The sequence below is a fragment of the Mobula hypostoma genome, chromosome 7 (assembly GCF_963921235.1).
Source record: "Mobula hypostoma chromosome 7, sMobHyp1.1, whole genome shotgun sequence".
Lineage (NCBI taxonomy): Eukaryota > Metazoa > Chordata > Chondrichthyes > Myliobatiformes > Myliobatidae > Mobula > Mobula hypostoma.
In genome coordinates, this window is record NC_086103.1 from 173,562,022 (window position 1) to 173,582,656 (window position 20,635).

General features: G+C 44.8%; 1 protein-coding gene across 2 annotated transcripts in view; it reads left to right on the top strand.

Annotated features, from left to right (window-relative positions):
- Positions 1-20,635, top strand: part of LOC134349094 (CD99 antigen-like protein 2) — an 81,707-nt gene that overhangs the window by 33,902 nt on the left and 27,170 nt on the right. For both annotated transcript variants that reach the window (XM_063052963.1, XM_063052964.1), the window contains exon 2: positions 20,555-20,617. In XM_063052963.1, the coding sequence (XP_062909033.1) occupies positions 20,555-20,617 (63 nt within the window). The remainder of the gene's footprint in view (positions 1-20,554; positions 20,618-20,635) is intronic.

Consider the following 20,635-nt stretch of genomic DNA (forward strand, 5'->3'; position numbering starts at 1 on the left):
AGTGCTTCGACCCCGGCCCCAGCAACAGGCAATAGGCAAAGCTGAGGATTTGGGGCCTCCCCCTCCGGAGATCCTTGATCGCACAGTAGCAGCGGCAGCGAAGTGGGCATTTCAGAAGTTTCTCCAGATGTTCCTCCATGCTTCTCATGTCTGTCTCCATCGAATCAGGATTGTGCACAGTACCTATTTAACAAATACGATATCATTTCGGAGTGGCCGCGCGTGCTGCATCTTCTCCTCCCCTCCTCCTGATACTTGAAAGTCTTTGACAATCAACAAGAAGTGTTGGAGCAACTCGGGTAGTGGCAGGGATGGGCTTTTTGCACATGTTGGCAAATGCTAATCAGCTGATGAAAAATGTTAACAAGTCTTGTGTTCTCTTTTAGTTCTCTGCATGCACAACATGACAGATGTTGAGCATGGTGATTTTCAGAAATTTGGTTTCCAATTCATTAGAACCAAATTTTATAAACTTGTGTACAGGTCAACACAGCAGCATGGTGTTAGCGCAACGCTCTACCGTGGCATCTTTAGCATCAGTTCAATTGCCACCGCAGTCCGTAAGGAGTTGGCACGTTCTCCCCATGACTGCGTGGATTACCTCTGGGTGCTCCAGTTTCCTCCCATGTACCAAAGACAAATGGGTTAGGGTTAGTGAGTTGTGGGTATGCTATATGCGCGGCACGTTAGCGCAATGCTTTACAGTACCAATGACCTATATTCAATTCCCGCATCAGCCTGCCTGTAAGGAATCAGGATCAAGTTTGTTAACATTGGCATGTGTCGTGAAATTTGTTAACTTAGTAGCAGCAGTTCAGTGCAATACACGATGTAGAAATAAACAAAAATAAATACGTAAACCAATTACAGTAAGTATATATGTATATTAAGATTTAAAATCAGTGCAAAAACAAATATATATTTTTAAAAAGTGAGATAGTGTTCGCGGGTTCAATGTCCATTTAGGAATCGATGGCAGAGGGGAAGAAGCTGTTCCTGATTCACTGAGTGTGTTCCTTCAGGCCTCTGTACCTCCTTCCTGACAGTAACAATAAGAGGGTAAACCCTGGGTTATGGGGCTATGTTGCCTTCCTGAAGCACTGCTGCTTGAAGATGACTTGGATACTACGAAGACTAGTACTCCGTGATGGAGCTGGCTAATTTTACAACTGTCTGCAGCTTTCAGTCCTGTGCAGTAGCCTCCTGCATACCAGACAATGATGCAGCCTGTCAGAATGCTCTCTACAGTACAACCATACAAGTTTTTCAATGTGTTGGGTGACAAACCAAATCTCTTCAAACTCCTAATGAAATATAGCCGCTGACTTGCCATCTTTGTAGCAGCATTGACATATTGGGACCAGGTTAGATCCTCAGAGAGTGAGAACTTGAAATTGCTCACTCGCTCCACTTCTGATCCCTCTATGAAGATTGGTTCGTGTACCCTTGTCTTACCTTTTCTGAAGTCCACTATCATCTCTTCGGTCTTGCGATGTTGAGTGCAAGGTTATGGCTGCGACACTCAACTGCTTGGTATATCTTGCTCCTGTACATCCTCTCATCTCCATCTGAAATTCTACCAACAATCGTAGCATTGGCAAATTTATAGATGCTGTTTGAGCTATGCTGAGCCACATAGTCATGGGTGTAGAGAGATTAGAACAGTGGGCTAAATACACACCCCTGACATGTGCCAGTGTACATTCTCCCCCTGAATGCATGGGTTTCCTCTGGGGGAAAAAGCTTTTTCAAGTATATAAAGAGTAAAAGACAGGTGAGAGTAGATATAGAACCGATAGAAAATGATGCTGGAGAAATTGTAATGGGAGATGAGGAGATGGCAGAGGAACTGAACAAGTATTTTGCATCAGTCTTCACTGAGGAAGACATCCGGATACTGGACACTCAAGGGTGGCAGGGAAGAGAAGTGTGTGCAGTCACAATTACGACAGAGAAGGTACTCGGGAAGCTGAATAGGCTAAAGGTCGATAAATCTCCTGGACCAGATGGAATGCACCCTCGTGTTCTGAAGGAGGTAGCTGTGGAGATTGCGGAGGCATTAGCGATGATCTTTCAAAAGTCGATAGATCCTGGCATGGTTCCGGAGGACTGGAAGATTGCAAATGTCACTCCGCTATTTAAGAAGGGGGCAAGGAAGCAAAAAGGAAATTATAGACTTGTTAGCTTGACATCCGTGGTTGGGAAGTTGTTGGAGTCGATTGTCAAGGATGAGGTTACAGAGTACCTGGAGGCATATGACAAGATAGGTAGAACTCAGCATGGATTCCTTAAAGGAAAATCCTGCCTGACAAACCTGTTACAATTTTTTGAGGAAATTACCAGTAGGCTAGACAAGGGAGATGCAGTGGATGTTGTATATTTGGATTTTCAGAAGGCCTTTGACAAGGTGCCACACATGAGGCTACTTAACAAGATAAGAGCCCATGGAATTACGGGAAAGTTACATACGTGGATAGAGCGTTGGCTGATTGGCAGGAAACAGAGAGTGGGAATAAAGGGATCCTATTCTGGTTGGCTGCCGGTTACCAGTGGTGTTCCGCAGGGATCAGTGTTGGGGCTGCTTCTTTTTACATTGTACATCAACGATTTAGATTATGGAATAGATGGCTTTGTGGCTAAGTTTGCTGATGATACGAAGATAGGTGGAGGGGCCAGTAGTGCTGAGGAAACGGAGTGTCTGCAGAGAGACTTGGATAGATTGGAAGAATGGGCAGAGAAGTGGCAAATGAAGTACAATGTTGGAAAGTGTATGGTTATGCACTTTGGCAGAAAAAATAAACGGGCAGACTATTATTTAAATGGGGAAAGAATTCAAAGTTCTGAGACGCAACGGGACTTGGGAGTCCTCGTACAGGATACCCTTAAGGTTAACCTCCAGTTTGAGTCAGTAGTGAAGAAGGCGAATGCAATGTTGGCATTCATTTCTAGAGGAATAGAGTATAGGAGCAGGGATGTGATGTTGAGGCTCTATAAGGCGCTGGTGAGACCTCACTTGGAGTACTGTGGGCAGTTTTGGTCTCCTTATTTAAGAAAGGATGTGCTGACGTTGGAGAGGATACAGAGAAGATTCACTAGAATGATTCCGGGAATGAGAGGGTTAACATATGCGGAGCGTTTGTCCGCTCTTGGACTGTATTCCTTGGAGTTTAGAAGAATGAGGGGAGACCTCATAGAAACATTTCGAATGTTAAAAGGCATGGACAGAGTGGATGTGGCAAAGTTGTTTCCCATGATGGGGGAGCCTAGTACGAGAGGGCATGACTTCAGGATTGAAGGGCGCCCTTTCAGAACAGAAATGCGAAGAAATTTTTTTAGTCAGAGGGTGGTGAATCTATGGAATTTGTTGCCACGGGTAGCAGTGGAGGTCAAGTCATTGGGTGTATTTAAGACAGAGATTGATAGGTATCTGAGTAGCCAGGGCATCAAAGGTTATGGTGAGAAGGCAGGGGAGTGGGACTAAATAGGAGAAAATGGATCAGCTCATGATAAAATGGTGGAGCAGACTCAATGGGCCGAATGGCCTACTTCTGCTCCTTTGTCCTATGGTCTTATGGTCTTATTCCAGTTTCCTCCCACAGTCTAAAGATGTACTGATTAGTAGGTTAATTGATCATTGTAAATTGTCTCGTGATTAGGGTAGGATTAAATTGGGGGATTGCTGGACAGCGTGGCTCAAAGGGCTGGAAATAAATAACTGAAATTGATTTAGTTTCATTTGCTGACTCCTAGCAAGTCTTCTGTTTCTGAGATTGAAGTGTTGGGAGGAAAATATTTTATTGTAGCTTTAATCCAGAATATGAGGGACTTATTTTGTAAAAAAAAAACACCACAGCTTTTCGTTTCTGTACATTTAACAGATGAAGCAGTGTTTTGAGGATCTTGTTTGTTTTTAATGTTTAAATTCTTGTGCTTCATATTTCTAAAATACAGTCTCCATTAATCAGCTATCTGTGTTCTAACAAAGCCTGGATAAAAAGTATCCAAAAGTAGTTCATTGTGCATATCATGAACAATGGTATTCTTGTTCAATGGCATTGGAGAGCATGCTCTGATAGATACCAGGCACAGTCTATATAGCAATTCAGAACAGCTTGTTTTCACAATCAGAATCAGGTTTATTATCACTGATATACTTCGGACGTGAAATATGTTGTTTTGTGGCAGCCGTATAATGCAATACGAAGAGTACTCTAAATAACAATAAGAGATGCACTGTGTGTAAAATAATTAAATAAGTAGTGCAAAAATAGTGAGGTGGTGCTCATGGGTTGGTTCAGTGACCATTTAGAAATCTGGCTAGGGGGAAGAAGCCATTCCTAAAATGTTGAGTGTGTATCTCTGGTAGTAATGAGAAAAGGGCATGTCCTGGGTGATGGGGCATCTTAATGATGGATGCCGCCTTATGAGGAGACTGAGACCCCTCGGTCCTGAAAGATCTCCGCCTGACACGTCAAATATATTCCTTTCCATGAGGAGGCTAGTGCCCGTGATAGAGTGGGCTTAGTTTGCAACTCTCTGCAGCCTTTTCTGATCCTGTGCAGTGGCCAGATGATGATGCAACAGTTCGAATGCTCTCCACAGTCCATCTGTAGAAACTCGCTATAGTCTTTGACGACATTTAAAACCTTCTCAAACTCCTGTGTTTCTGTCAGATCCTGTGGCTGTGGAGTGTTGTCTGCAGAGATGCCACTCACTCCCTCTGATTTAAATTGGCTTCCTCGGTCAAAGGGTAATGATCAATCAGGTGCATTACAAATGATCTCCAATCCCATGCATAATTGATAGTAGATTATCATCCTTGAGGGTCATGTAAACTAGGTCAATGCTTTTTACCAATACTTCACCATTATGATCGCCATTGCTGATGCAACATTTTAACACATTGCTTTTAGGAGTTTGAGGAGATTAGGTATGTCACAAAAGACTAGAAAATTTCTGAAGCTATACCATAGAGGGAATTCTGACTGGTTGCATCATTGTCTGGTACAGAGGAGCCACTGTACAGGATCAAAGGAGACTGCACAGGGTTGTAGGTTTAGCCATCATCATAATGGGGATAACCCACCCCACCATCTTAACATGGTTGTGCCTCAAGAAGGCAATACCCATCATTAAGTACCCTCACCATACAGGACATGCCGCCTTCTCATTACTACCATTAGTGAGGAGGTAAAGGAGCCTAAGTTCGCCCACTCAATGTTTTAGAAACAACATTTTCTTCTCTGCCGTCAGATTTATGAATGATCCATAAAACTATGAACAATACCTTCCTCTTCCCCTTTTGCACGATTTATTTAGTTTGTTTCTTTATTGCAACTTGTAAATTTTTTATGTATAAACATGAGATTCTGTGCTGGAAATCGAGAGTAATGTACACAAAATGCTGGGGGATTTTAGAAGGTCCGACAGCATCTATGGAAGTGAATAAACAGTCGATATTTCAGGCTGAGACTCTTCATCAGGACTGGAAAGGAAGGGTGAGAAGCCAGAATATTTTTTGTGTTTTGCACGTAACCCCTGAGGGTGGTATGGTATAGATGCATCTCTACCAAAGGAGGTAAGATGCTCCTGTCAACGGTGATCAACCCGATGTAATGAAACAAGTACCACAGTTGATTCTTTTTCACCTTTATTAGTAGCAAGCTACAAGCAAGAACCTTCCATCTGCATTCACAGAGGGTCAGCCACAGAAGTCTCTCTCTCGAAGCACAAGAGATAGAGTTTTTTATATCACCTTTGTCACGAAAGCCCAACAACAGTGATAGTCTGAGACAAAGGCCACTTAATCACCTAAAACAGAGGTAAACAAAGAATACTTAATCACATCAGGCAGAGGTAAACAGAGAGCAGAGTATAGTTAATTCTCACATCCTGCATGTCCTTGTCTGGACACTCAGCATGTACATGTTAGCAGGACAGATTGAACCTTTAACATCTCAAAACAAAAGAACAGTCAGATCAATAGACATTCTGGCTACTCAAATAGAGCAGAACTTAATTTCGGTAGAGTCTCTTATCTAAATTATTAAGAAAGGAATGTAAGGAAGGTCCTGCCTTATCTGCACCCCTTGTCGAAACCAAAAGGTGTAAAAAGCCAGGAGATATCCTCTTGTGGGCTTTTGTGAGCTTTTAATCCTTATCTCACCCCAAAGAGCAGCTATTCAGACATGCTGCAGCTATTCTCAAACCAGAATACACAGACTCAAAATTTAAAGGAATCTGAGAATCCCCTTAAAACTTTATCATTCCCTCCTTTTATCATTCCATGATAACCTAAAGTAATCCATCACATTTACAACAAGCTATAAGAAGGGGACTAACATATCTTATAAGAATTACTATGGTTATAATTAAAACTATTATCATAGCTACGTGCAGAAGCATTCCCCAGAAGTCTTCAAAAATGTTAAAAGGCCATGGGTTCCCTTACCATCGGTAAACCCATGCATCTTTTCTCCAATTCCCTTAATTTTGGGCATTTCCTGAGTGATATGCTGAGATAGATGAGATTAGAAGTCTCATCTGGAATATAAGTACAGCATTCCTTTCCTATGACAGCACATGTTCCTCCTTTCTCTGCTAGCAATAAATCCAATGCCATCCTATTCTGTAAAACTACCATCCTCAGAGCTACTATTTCAGTAGTTAAATCATTAATCTGGGTCTGGACATCAGTTAAAACCTCAGCAGTGCTATTCACCAACTCCTCCACTGCGGCTGCCAACTTGATTACTTCTCGCGAATTTCAGGCTGTCCCATAGAAAGGAAAAGCTGTCATCCAAAATTTCTCGCTTTCTGTAATTCCTCTTCTGTTTCGTTCTAGCTGAGTATGGTGAGAAGTGTTGGCTAATGAATATATAGAGGGTACTATGCAAGCTAAGTAGCAACATCCCGTCCAATTTCTTGCCATGATAGTTCCCTTGTCATCATAAGGCCCTGAGAGCCATAGAGATGCCTTCTTACCACATACCCAATAAGTTCCATTAACTGCGTACGGGGGCGGGGGGGGGGGGTCAGTCCTAATTTCTGTACAAGAGCTATTTCCCAAAAATGTTTCCTCTATTCCTCCAGTAGGGCAATAACAGGTCCTATTTACCTTACTCAGAGTATGGACATGTTCTATAAGAGGTCTCTTAGCCACTTCTGTAGGTATTCGTAAATGGCATCCCTTAAAATAGAGGGCACCCACAATTCTGGGTTGCTTTACATACTGATATCCACCATTGATCCAAAAATGGGTCTGAGGATTTACTCAAAGAATTCATAAATCTCACAGATGACATCTCACTACTATTCAAAGGTACTCCTTCCAAGGGCATTCCTGATTCCGCATGCTGGGGTAATCTGGCACATACCCAACAAGCCGACTGCCTTATTTGTTTTGCATATGTGTGGCATAGAGAAAGGAAAGCATTTGTTTGGAGACTTGGGGTACATAGTACAAAAAGTAACCTTAGTACAATCATCATGATATTACTCCTCCTTCGTTTCTCTTACTTCCTTAATGATGGGTTTACAGTTGGTTCGATGAATCCACCTTGGTTGCCCTTCCGCCTTCACGGCCGTGGGTGTGGTCAGCAGCACCTGATAGGGTCCTTTCCACCGAGTGTCCAATTTCTTTCTGTCCCGGTTCTTTATCAAGACAAAGTCTCCAGGATTAACAGTGGGATAGTCCCCTTCAGCTTGATCCTCGTCCTCTTGGTTGGCCTGGTCAACCTGTGAATGCAAACTTTGGAAAATTTTGGTCAGCTTACACAAATATTTTCCCATTTCCTCCCCTAGAGTATGCATATCTATTTTATCAGGGAGGGGACAAGTTAACCCCGGTGTCCATGGGGTACGCAAAGGCTTTCCATAGATGATTCCATAGTTTTAGTCGAGGATGTAACTCTCATATGAACAATGCCAGAGGTAAAACCTTAAGCCAGGTTAGTCCAGTTTCTTGCATAAGTTTAGTTAGCTTATTCTTTAAGGTTCCATTTGCTCGTTCCACTATACCAGCTGCTCTTGGATGGTGAGCAACATGAAATTGCTGTTTTATTGCTAGTTCTTTGCAGATTTTCTCATTTATCTTAGCAATAAAATGAGATCCATTGTCTGAGCTTGTTGATTCAGGTAATCCATAATGAGGAATCGCTTCTCTTAGTAATATTTTTACAACAGTATTATCAGTAGTGGGTATAGCCTCTATCTATCTGCTAAATACATCTACTATTACCAAGCAATATTTGCAACAATGTACTCTAGGTAATTCTATAAAATCAAGTTGTAAACAAGAAAAAGGTCCACCAGGCAAGGGGTTGGTTCCAGAACCACAGGGCATCCCTTTCCAGCGTTTGTGTTTTTTCACATGCTGTGGTTCGCTTTTCAGCTGCTTCCTGGAAATCAGGGTGCCACCAAGATATTAACCGTTCCCTCCTTGCCCAAGTGTGTACAATTATTTACATAATCTATCAAGATAGATAAGAACACAGAGGGAACACAAACCTATCCTGCAGGGGTCACCCAGAAATTGGTCTGAGGTTCAAGGTGGTAACTCGTTTGGGACTGCAGTTTGCGCTCTCCTTCAGGGGCGTCCCCATGGATCTTATATATTTCCCCTATGTCTGGCATACCGTTCCTTAGATCTTGTGTAATAAGAGCTTGCTGGGCTCCCAAGGGGACTAAAAGTGTGAGATTCAAGGCTGTCTGTTTAGCTGCTGCATCAGCCCTAGCGCTGCCCTTAGATATCTCATCAGATTCCCCAATATAGGCTGCACATCTAATAATAGCCAAAACACAATGTAGCTGTAGAGTGGTGAGTAAGTTGTTTACAAAGTAGCACTACTAATGGGGGGGGGGGAGAACCCCAGAGGAAGTCAGGAATCCCCAAAGTTCCATAGTCAGTGCATAACGGGAGTCTATGTAAAAGTTCACACTTTAAACTGTTTGAGATTTCTTTTTCACAGGCTTTTTCATTTTAAAATTCAAAACATTAATCAAAGAGGATTCCAGCTTAGGCTTATACCTTTGGCTCCTCCACTGAAGCCCTCATTCAGGCTCTTTTTATTTTGTTCCAAATAGTTGTGGACTCCCTCTTCAAAGTCATCTTCATTTATGACTTAGCGTTTTTTTTTTAAGGTCTTCTACAAAGAATTGGTTCTGTGGTGGATTCTTCAAAATCAGAATTAAGTATGCTGTTAGACTGCACTTCAGTCTGTTGCTAGGATACAGGCACGAGTCAGAGCAAGTAGCTCAGCTTTCTGGGTGGAGACAGCTACTGCAAAGGGGACTTGTTCAGTTGTCACTTATCGCATAGTCAGAGCATCATTTCCCTGCTGGATCCACAAAAGTGCTTCCATCCTCATAAAACATTGCCTCGGGCTTGAGGGGCTATTGCAGAAGGGATGGAAGAGTCTGTCCTTCTTTCACGGTGATCTGGACGGGGGGGTTGCCAGTTGGTGCGGCTGACTTCATGGCCGGAAATTTCCCAGAGATGTGGTACAACGTCTTGGGTTCGGTCAATTTTAAAGGAGTGTCTTACCAGGTGTCCCGTCCCCACCTTTGACTCCTTCCAGTATCGGAGTTGGCCCGTGGCCAAGTCTTACCAGTCTCCCTCGGTGCTGGAGGTTTGTTTCATCAGGGTGTAGGCAAGGAACCCAGGCTCTTTGGCTTGAACCCAGGACAAAGCCTGACGGTGGTATGAGGAACCACCAGTCCTGTCTGTCGCCAAAGGAGATCCGGAACTTCGGCCAGTAATGCACTGCCCTCTCCTCTTTTAACCTCTCCATTCACCAAGACTGGGAACTCCTGTCCCTCGAGGGGTGCATAATGCTGGCTTTCCTCAGTTGAGCATTCTGTAGGGTCATAGCACAGAGTCACATGAGGGTCTGCCTCTGGCAGAGGGGGTTCAAACAAAGTAGAGTCCAAATTAAATGCCCACTACTGGGGGGGGGGGTGGTGGCAACTGGGGAAGCTGTCAGTTGTTCACTAGTCCCAGGGTGATACCCTTGTCCGTGCATAGAATCTCGACTTCCAACGGACAGAGCAAGTCTCATTCTGCTAGATTACACCCCAGTGGCTGCGGACGTGAATATGTGCGTTCCTTTGTTCGGTTCCCGTTTCTGATTCCCCAGATTTAGCCCGCTCGCGTCCTTCTTCCTGCTGAACATTTTCACCTTTAATATTAGTTCCCTCTGAGGTTGATCGGGATTCAAAAACTGGGTCTCAACAATATGTCAAAGCTCGTTGTATTCGATTTTGATCATTTTCAGGCCAATCCATAGCACTTGTTTTAATCGTGTTGGCTAACCTAACTGGTAAGGCATTAAATTGGTGGCGGGGGGGGGGTGCTGGTGGAATGGATTCCCATCATTAGAGGCTTGGTCTCCCGTGAAAATGCCGTTGCAGGCCACAAATCACTCCCGATTGTCTGTAATCTGGTCTGTCTTTTCATTCTTATTATGGATTCCCACCTATAACTCCTGATAGATTTGGTATCTCGATTCTGCCTTCCATTTCCGCCCCTCATCACGCAGCAGAGACGGAATAAATTTTGCAGGGTCACATTATACATTTGTATAGATGGTACTGCAGACCTACTGAGCAAACTGTGTTGGTATTTCTTTTCTATCTGGGGCCTGATTCATGATCGTTATCATTTCCTGAGGCTTTCAGGTTGCATACACAGGAATTACTGGGGGCTGCCCCTCCTCGGCTGCTCGTGGATTGGGCCATATTCGGGTGGGCAACCGTCTCTGTGGAGCCATTAACTCTAGGGTTTTATTGGATTCTTCCCTCCCTGTCTCGGAATAATCCTCGGTATTCCCTTACTGGATCTCAGGGTATAGAGAGCCTCCCCTTCCCTGCCACTGCTGTTTTACCTGAGCGGCCACCGTATCTGAGTACTGGGAGGATTGGGATTCAGGAGCTCTGGGTGCACTCGGCCCCTGATAAGGTGGGGGATACAGTGGGTGTCCCATCCTCATCGCGGTCACTATCCTCAAACAGGGTCGGTATGCCAGACATGGGTTCGGGACCCCGTATTTGCCCTAGTTCTCGCACGCGGCACTGCCAATCCTGTCCATATCTGCCTGTGCCTGTTTTCTTTGTTTCTCTATCTGGCCAGTAAAGTATTATTTCATTTGGTATCAGCTTTATCTTTCCATTCTTTAATCAGGAACTTCCATTTCTTCCCACAGTTCTTTTTCGTTCACATGACTCTATATCCCAGGTTCCTCCCAAAGGCCAAATATCATTACCCAAATTCTTATTTAAGCATACTGATAACCTACGATAATTGTTTTCTTTTTCCTGGATCATCTTTACTTAACTTAAGTAATGGTGTGTGTGCTGCCTTAGTAGTCAGTTACTTTATTTGTCATTTAGCACCCTTTGCTGGTAGTTTTGTATAGCAGTCATTTAGGTCATGTGATCTGTGTCTCTAGTTGATGACATCAATAGTAGGCGTTGAGATAGTTCTCCATGTAGAGTTGAGGGAGAGCTTGTGCCTTTTCATCTGATGTCATCCTGACGGTCAGGTCATTGAAAGCATCGTCGGTATGTAAAAGTAATCTTTGGGTTTATTATTTTTTGATGTATATGCATATTTCCACAAATCAGAGATATTTGAACAGTTTGTGTGCAGATAAGATACAGATGGAATATTCAGGCGGGCCACATGTTCTGGCTAACCTGTAGTGAGAAAATGTGCATGAGATACATTGTATGTAGCAATGTGCGTAAGATACTTTGTATGTAGCAACATCTTGCTTACTAGTAGCCTATCTTTACGATATATTTGGAACTTGTATACAGTATCTTGCGTATTATTTTGTATCATTTGTGGTACACTTAATGCTTGCCTTGTACTTACCATAATGGGAATTTTGACACCTTTTGATTGTATGTTTTTCTTTCTGTCAGTTTTACCCTACCGCCAGTTGTTACATTAAAGAACATCAATTTGGGACGTCTTTTGTCAGTGTAGTAATTGGGGATGGAGTTCATCTGCCTGTCAATTCATGCAAAGCGTGTGAAGAGGTCAGGGTAGTAAAACAACACTTTCTGGAATACGAAGGCAATTCTCTTTTCAAAATGTCGGACAAAAAAATCATCAGGATCTCAGTCACTACGGACAAGGTCTCGTGCCTCAGGTTCGTCTTCATCCAGACGATCATATGGCTCCTCCACCAGTGCAGCCGCAGCCTCAGCTCGTGCTGAAGCCCAGGCTGCTAAAGCAGAGGCAGCGTTTGCAGAAAAGGAACGCCAAATCAAAATGGAACGAGCACTCTTAGAGGCATCACTTGATGCCCTTCAACGGGAGAGATGAGCTGAAGCATTGGGGGCAGCCATGGAAGAGCAAAATGAAGACCTCAGCTCCAAAATTGATCTTCAAACCCATGATCCAGTGGAGTGCACAAAAGAGTATGTGGAAGAGCAGGCAAAGCCTACATTACATTAGAAGGAGTCTCCACTAACAGTTAGTCAACCAGCCACTGTTGTACAGCATGCACCCAAAGCTACTGTGCAGTGTCACATTCAGGATGGTGAGCCCAGTCATGGCCGTCATCCTCAGGAGCGTATTTCATTCATTGGAAGTCAGTTAAGGCACACTGACGCTCACATGTCACACCCTTCGGGTAGAAAGCCCCAGATGGTGCGGAGTTCAAGGGGAGCCATGGATCGCACGAGTTACACAGAGGTATCTAATAATGAAGATCATCCTGAAGCACACCAGGATGCAGAGGCCCAACAGGCTAACCCTGCTGATAGTCAGAGCATGTCGAACTTTTTCAGGTTTTTTGCAAGATGCGAACTTGTGTCCTCAGGGCTTCTGCAGTTTAGTGACCGTCCTGAGAGTTACAGGGCTTGGAAAGAATCGTTCCTGAATGCCATACGAGGTCTAAACCTTACAGACAGTGAAGAGATGGACCTCTTGGTGAAGTAGCTAGGTACTGAATCAGCTGAACATGTGAGGAGGATAAGAGCTGTGCCATCACCACAGAGAGAGCTCAAAGTGCCTTGGAACAGACTTGACGAGTGTTATGGGTTGCCAGAGGTAATTGAGAGTGCGCTGTTCAGGAGAGTGGATAGCTTCCCTAAGATCTCTATCAAGGACCACAGGAAGTTAGAAGAGCTAGGTGACTTGTTAATGGAGCTTGAAGCCGCTAAATCTGATGGGGACCTGCTGGGACTCGCCTACTTAGACACAGCCCGTGGTATCAACCCCATCATACAGAAGCTGCCATATAATTTGCAAGAGAGATGGCTGTCACATGGTTTTAAGTTCAAGGAAGAGCATAATGTTCCCTTTCCACCGTTTGCCTATTTTGTGGTTCGTTTGTCAGCAAGCCAAGATGCGAAATGATCTCTCATTCCAGGCAGTACTGACCCTCCAGTGATGGGGAAGTGAGCTTTTAAGTCAGAGGCCTCCAATCTCAGTCCACAAGACTGAAGTGTCTCCTTACACCTCCTCTTTGGCTGACACAACACGCAAGAGTAAAGTGGATCCTGCTAAACAATGTTCCTTACACAATAAACTGCACCCCTTCCAAAAATGCCGTGGATTTAGGGAGAAGTCCATCGAAAATAGGAAAGGAAAGCCTTCTTAAAGCAGCATGGCATCTGCTACAAATGCTGTGCATCATCAGCACACCTAGCCAAAAATTGTGACAGCAGCATAAAGTGTGCTGAATGTGGAAGCGAGAGTCACAACTCAGCCCTGCACCCTGGACCTGCTCCTTGGTCCTCAAAGGCCCAAATCCCTGCACATGGCGGGAGAAAGGGAACAATATTGAAGAAGCTACTGCTTCCTCAAGCTGTACACAGGTCTGTGGGGGGATCGTGCTCAAAGATTTGCCTCGTGAAAGTCTACCCAGCTGGCCAGCAGGAAAAAGCAATCCGGTTATATGCAATACTGGACGATCAGAGTAATCGCTCATCGGTAATGTCTGAGTTCTTTGACCTTTTCAATATCAAAGGCCACAATTCTCCTTACTCCCTCAAGCCGTGTGGTTGAGACAGCAGGCAGAAGAGTGCATGGCTTTCAGGTGGAATCCGTGGACCAGCAGGTTATTCTCTCTCTACCAATACTGAGTGCAGTGCGATTTCAAATAATCGCTCTGAAATCCCCACACCGGATGCAGCACTGCATCATGCTCATCTGAAACCTCTGGCGCAAAAGATCCCAGAGCTCGACCCTCAGGCTCCCATCATGATCCTGCTCGGAAGAGCATCCATAAAGTACGGAAACAGATAAACGGGCCACATGACCCCCCCCCCCATGCTCAAAAACTGGACTTGGGATGGATAATTGTTGGCGACGTCTGTCTAGGAAATCTCCACAAGCCAGCCACTGTGAGCACCTACTATACCAACACTCTGGAAAATGGCTGCCACTCCGTCTTTGAACCGTGCCCTAATCGCTATGTCGTAAAGGGAAAGTGGTACAACAGCAAGGCCCCAGGTCTCTCCGCATATGTGGAGGGTCCCACATGTGAGGACTACGGAGACCACCTGGGATGTAGTGTCTTTCAACAGACAAAAGATGATAACAAGATGGCCCTTTCAGTTGAGGATATACTCTTTCTGAAGACTATGGAACAGGGAGCCTATAAAGATGAGGAGAATAACTGGGTAGCTCCCCTGCCATTCAGAGAGCCACGACTTCGCCTTCCCAACAACAGGTCACAAGCAGCAGACCGTCTTTCTTCACTGCGCCGCGCCTTTAACAAGAAGCCTGAGTTGAAGGATCATTTGATCCCATTCATGGAAAAGATATTCCAGAATGGCCATGCAGAGGTAGCTCCTCCCCTTGGAAGAGATGAAGAATGTTGGGACCTCCCTTGCTTTGGGGTTTTACCAACCAAAGAAACCAGGCCAGATTTGGGTGGTCTTTGATTCAAGTGCTCAACATAAGGGAGTCTCACTGAATCAGGTCCTCCTGACTGGCCCGGACCTCAACAACAGTCTTCTTAGGGTACTTATTGTCATGGTCTGGATCGGGGTCCCTTTAAATTTACCTTGTTTACGTTACGGTCTGGACTGTTGATTCCCTGTTTTCCCGTGTCCCTCGACTTTGGTGATTAGAGGCAATTAACACTCGGCTGAACTGGTAGTTTATAGTCTCCGGCTTTCAGCCGTTCGGTGCGGGAGCGTCTGCAAAGTCACGGCGTGCCAATGTCATCTGGCCGGAGCAAGCCTACTCTCCGCCCGAAGCGAGTGCCAGTAATTCGCCCTTCCTCACCGGAGCAACCCTGTCCAGTTACCTCGCCAAAGCTAGCCTGCAAAGTTTCCTCATCAAGGTGGGTCCGTCAGTTAACCCACCAGAGAGAATCAGGAGCCGCTGTCTACTGCTCCTGGGCCGAGTCTAGAGCTTGCCACTACCCGGAGGTTCCAAGCACCACGTCCTGGCCCCTGCGGCATCCAAATACCACTTCCAAGTCCTGACCCTAGTGGTATGTGATTCCTGTCCTACCCCCCTGTCTGAATCCCTTCTCTGCCCCTCTGGACTCTAGCCCTCGTCTGCAGCCCCTGCCTGCACTTCGGTCTAGTTCCATCACCGGAGCTAGATAGGTTCTGTCTGGTGTTCATTCGTGTTGGTCTTGTCCTTGCCTCTGTGGGGTAAGTCTGGCCGTCTTGCCGTTGCCCTGCGGAGGGTCATGAGTCCCGGCCCTATGTCCTGTACCCAAGGAGGGGTCCCGGCTCTCTGTTCTGTGTATGTGTCCATGGTTGCATGTACCTGCTCCCCCGAGACCGAGGCTCTGTGTTCCCATGTTCCTCCTGTCCCTAGCCCATGTCATGTCCATGCCTGGTTCTGGGGTCCAAGCCCGAGGCAAGACCGAGGTACTAGGTCCTTGCCCAGTCTCAGGCTCGGAGTCCATACCCTAGCCTCTTCATGTCTCCTCTAGTTCTGGGAGCCGATTCCTAGTCCAAGTCCAGACCCTTGGTCCCAGCCTAGTTGTAGTCCCGAGTCCTTATCCTGTTCGCTCTTCCTGCTTCTGCTTTGCTCTCTTGGAATCGAACAATAAACTAAATCTAAGTAACCAAACAAGATGTGTCTTGCATTTGGGTCCACCCTTGCTCCCAATGCCCCGCCATTGTGACACTTATCTGCTTTTGTAAGGACTCCATTGCCATCACAGTGGACATATATCAGATGTTCCACTGCTTTGTCGTCAGGCTGGAAGAGAAATTTCCTGAGATTTCTTTGGTATCGAGACAACAACCTGGAAAATGACATCACGGAGTATTGCATGAAAGAGCACGTCTTCGGGAATAGTTCATCGCCATTCACTGTCTCAGATGAGCCGCTGAAGAAGGGGAGAGGGAGTCTGTCAAGGATGTAAGGCAGTCAGATCAATAGACATTCTGGGTACTCAAATACAGCAGAACTTAATAATTTAGATAAGAGACTCTACTGAAATTAAGAAAGGCGTGTAAGGAAGGTCCTGCCTTGTCTCCACCCCCTGTCGAAACCAAAAGGTGTGAAAAGCCAGAAGACATCCTCTTGTGGGTTTTTTGTGAGCTTTTAATCCTTATCTCACCCCAAACAGCAGCTGCTCGGACATGCTGCAGCTATTCTCAAACCAGAATACACAGACTCAGCCTTAACCATTATTTACAGGAATCTGAGAATCCACTTAAAACTTTATCACTCCTTCCCTCTGCTAGCTTGCAGGTCACTCTGAGGAAAGTTGTAGCACCTGCCTAGCACCTCCCACCCCATATTGCAACTTTGGATTGGAGAACAGCACTCGAGTGGAGCATGCATTTTCCCCTAAGGAGTTATTCCCTTAATGGAGAATTCATAGATCGAGTGGGCAACCAGAGACGTTTTTTTTCCCAGGGCAGGAATGGCTAAAGTGAGGGGGCATAATTTTAAGCTGATCAGAGCAAAGTACATGGAGGATGTCAGAGGTAGTTTTTTTTTACCTAGACAGGTAGGTGTGTGGAATGCCTTGCCAGGGGTGGTGGTAGAGCTAGATACATTTGGGGGTGTTTAAGAAACTCTCTTTAGATAGCCCTGCATTGTACTATCATCCATGTGCCTATGTGGGAAGGTGGGGTAAGATTGATCTAAGGGTAGCTCAGCACAAAATTTTGGGTCGAATGGCCTGTATTGTGCAGTAATGTTGTATCTTTTCCTGTTTGTGTGTGCATGATATGAAACTTAATTAGCAATCAAAGTCTGGAGTCCAAACAAAACTCAGGGGAAAAGTTTTTTTTCTCTCTTGTTCAGCAGCCACAGGTTGAGGGCTTCTGCTCAGCAGTATTGTTTTTGAAGAATATTTCTAGTCTAATTGACCTAAGCACTGGGCCGATTTGGAAAGCTTGGGTATGGGCCTTAAGGCGGCGGCGGGGTCCAGGCCCAGAGCATATCGATGTGGATCCTCGTGTGGGGAGCAACGTGGCGTTTGGACGATTTAAGCGCCAGGCCGGGTGGATTGGAAATGCAGGGTGTCGGGACCAGAGGTGTGGGTCAGTCTGGTTCTGTGATGTTGGCTCCAATCTCCACTGTGTTGTGGCTCAGGCTGTGGGCCTGCTCCAGGCTTCGTGTCTATGGACTCACTATCATTCTGAATGCTGTGTTTGCTTCTATTGTTTGCACGATTTGTGTTTTTTATTGCCTCTCCCTGCGCTTTGGGTGCTCGTTGGTCTTTTTTAACAGGTCCTATTGGATTTCTTGCTTTGTGGCTGCCTGTAAGGTTGTATAATTTATACATAATTTGTTAATAAATGTACTTTGAAAATCGTTTGAATTTGAACCTATTCCATCATCTGTTATCTATCCACAAAGCTTGAGTTTCAGCACATTTTGTATGATCCATGCCATCTGTCTTTGTTTCTTGCTAAGAAGGAGATCGTAAATGCACTCAGTTTTTGTACATGCTACTTAAGATGCCCTTAAGTTGGGTGGCATGGTAACATAGTGGTTAGCACATTGCGCTACAGTACAGGTGACCCAGCTTCAATTTCCGCTGCTGCCTGCAAAGAGTTTATATGTTCTCCCCATGACCGTGTGGGTTTCCTCGGTGGTCCAATTTCCTCCCACAGTCCAAAGATGAAATAGTTGGTAGGTTAATTGGTCATTGTAAATTGTCCCATGATAGGACTAGGATTAAACTGGGGGATTGCTGGGCTTTGCGGCTTGCAAGGCCAGAGGGGCCTATTCTGTGCTGTATCCTAATAAATAAGTTTGTACAGTTGCCCTTGGTTATGGTAGAGCAGAGGTTCCCAACATGGACCCCTCAGTTAATGGTAAGACTCTGTGGCATAAAAAAGGTTGGGAACCCCTGCGGTAGAGACTTCTCTAAACATTGTCGTCGAGCTGTGAAGAATTCTGGGTCATTCTATGATCGTGGCACAACTTTTGGCCTTAATGAAATGAACAGAACTTACCATGTTCATGTAACATTCTGTAAATGAAGTATTCAATCTGCTGCCACTATTATGAAGTAATGTTCATTACAGATTTTTTTTGTCTGAACAACAAGCTTCTATGAACAGTGAATGAGATAAAGGACTGAGTTTCTCCTGTTTATAATATGTCATTTATCATATATAAGCACAAGGGGGCACAAATGTATTGTTCATTTCCATAGATGCTGCCTGACTTGCTGAGTTCCTCTGGCATTTTGTGTGTAGAACTTTAAGGTGTTGGGAGAGAAGCATAGGGGAGATGTCCGAGTAACACACACAAAATGCTGCAGGAGCTCATCAGATCAGGCAGCAGTTAGGAAAAGGAATAAACAGTGGATGTTTTGGGCTGAGACCTTTCATCAGGACTGGAAAGGAAGGGGGAAGAATCCAGAATAAAAAGATGGTGAAAAGGGAAAGGGAGAGCACAGTAAAAGGTGATGGGTGAAGTCAGGTGGGTGAGAAAGGGAAAGGGCTGGAGAAGAAGGCATCTGATAGGAGAGAGGATCCTGGGAAAAAGGGAAGAAGGAATGGCACCAAGGGGAGGTGATAGGTGGGTGAGGAGAAGAGGTACGAAGCCAGAGTGGGGAAAAAGAAAAAGAAAGGTGGAGGGGAAAAGAAAAAGATTAGCGGAAGGAGAAATCAATATTCGTGCTAAATACCTAAATGGAATATGAGGTGTTGCTCCTCCACCCGGAGAGTGGCCTCATCATACCATAAGGGGAGCCCATGGACAAGACATGTAGAAATGGGTATAGGAATTAAAATGGTTATTCCCTGGGACATTCTGCTTTTACCAGGTGGAGCATATGTGCTCGACAAAGCGGTCCCCCAGTTTACCTCCAATGTAGAGGGAACCCCACAGGGGCACCAGCTACAATAGACGCCCCCAACAGATTCGCAAGTGAAATATTACTTCACCTAGAAGGACTGTTCGAGGCCCTGAATGGAGGTGAGGGAGGAGATGAATGGGCAAGTGTATGTACCATTTCCGTCGCTTGCAGGGATATGTGCCAGGAGGGAGATTAGTGGAGGGGGGCAAATGAACAAGGGAATCAAGGAGGGAGAGATCCTGAGATAGTTTTTTTTAAAACAAGAAAAGTAGGTGCGTGGAGCATCTACCGTGACGATTAGGGACATTTAAGAACATGGATAAAAGAAAATGGAAGGCTTTTTGGTTGGAGGGTGGAAGGACTAAAGAGGTCAGAAGATTATCGTGGGCTAAATTGTACTGTACTGTCCTATGTTCTATAACACTGGAGAGCTCACACATGCCATCGGCTGAGATGTCTAAACACGGGATTCTGCAGGTGCTGTAAATCCAGAGCAACACACTCAAGATGCTGGAGGAGCTCAGTAGGTCAGGCAGCATCTCTGGAGAGGAATAAGGAGTTGATTCTTTGGGCTGAGACCCTTCATCATGACAGCAAAGATGTCTAATGTGTAACAGTAGCTGAACCACTGATTTCCTATGTTTACTGGAGCTGTACTGTTCCTTGATATACAAATCCCCCACCGACAGGAGAAGAGTATTATGGTCATATCCTGCTCACTGCTTGTCTAACTTGTTTTTTTTTCACATATAAAATAACCTAAAATCCCCAGATTGTAATAGTGACAGCAGAATTAATTACTTCATTTACATCCAAATATAGATCCCATTGGTTTTCTTTTTGTCTTTTATCATGGTGACTTCATTAGTACTAAACAATTTAGGAATGGGTCATTTATGCCAAACAAGTTATCCCAAATTATTCCCCCGGGTGTTGGAGAATGAGGGGAGATTTGATATACAAAATTATGAGGGATGTAGTTAGGGTAAACACAAACAGGCTTTTTCCGGTGAGGGTGAATGGTGAAATGTTCAAGGGGAACATGAGGGAGAACATCTTCACTCGGGATGGTGAGAGTGTGGAACAAGCTTCCAGCAGAAGTGGTGGATGCGTCTCCGATTCCTTCTTTTAATTCAGCATGAACTAGATGGGCAGAAAGGCCTGTTTTCGTGCTATAGTGTTCCACGACTCGGAGAGCAAATCCTGATGACGTAGTTTTCTTTCGTTGCTACGGTTGGTATTAAACATATCAGTGATTGTTTTGAAGAAAATTAATTTCAATCCTGTGTTTCATTACTCAGGCGATGACAATTTCGGTTTAAACCTAGAAGATGCATTAAATGATGATCCAACTAAAGCACCAAGTATGTATAAATAACTTT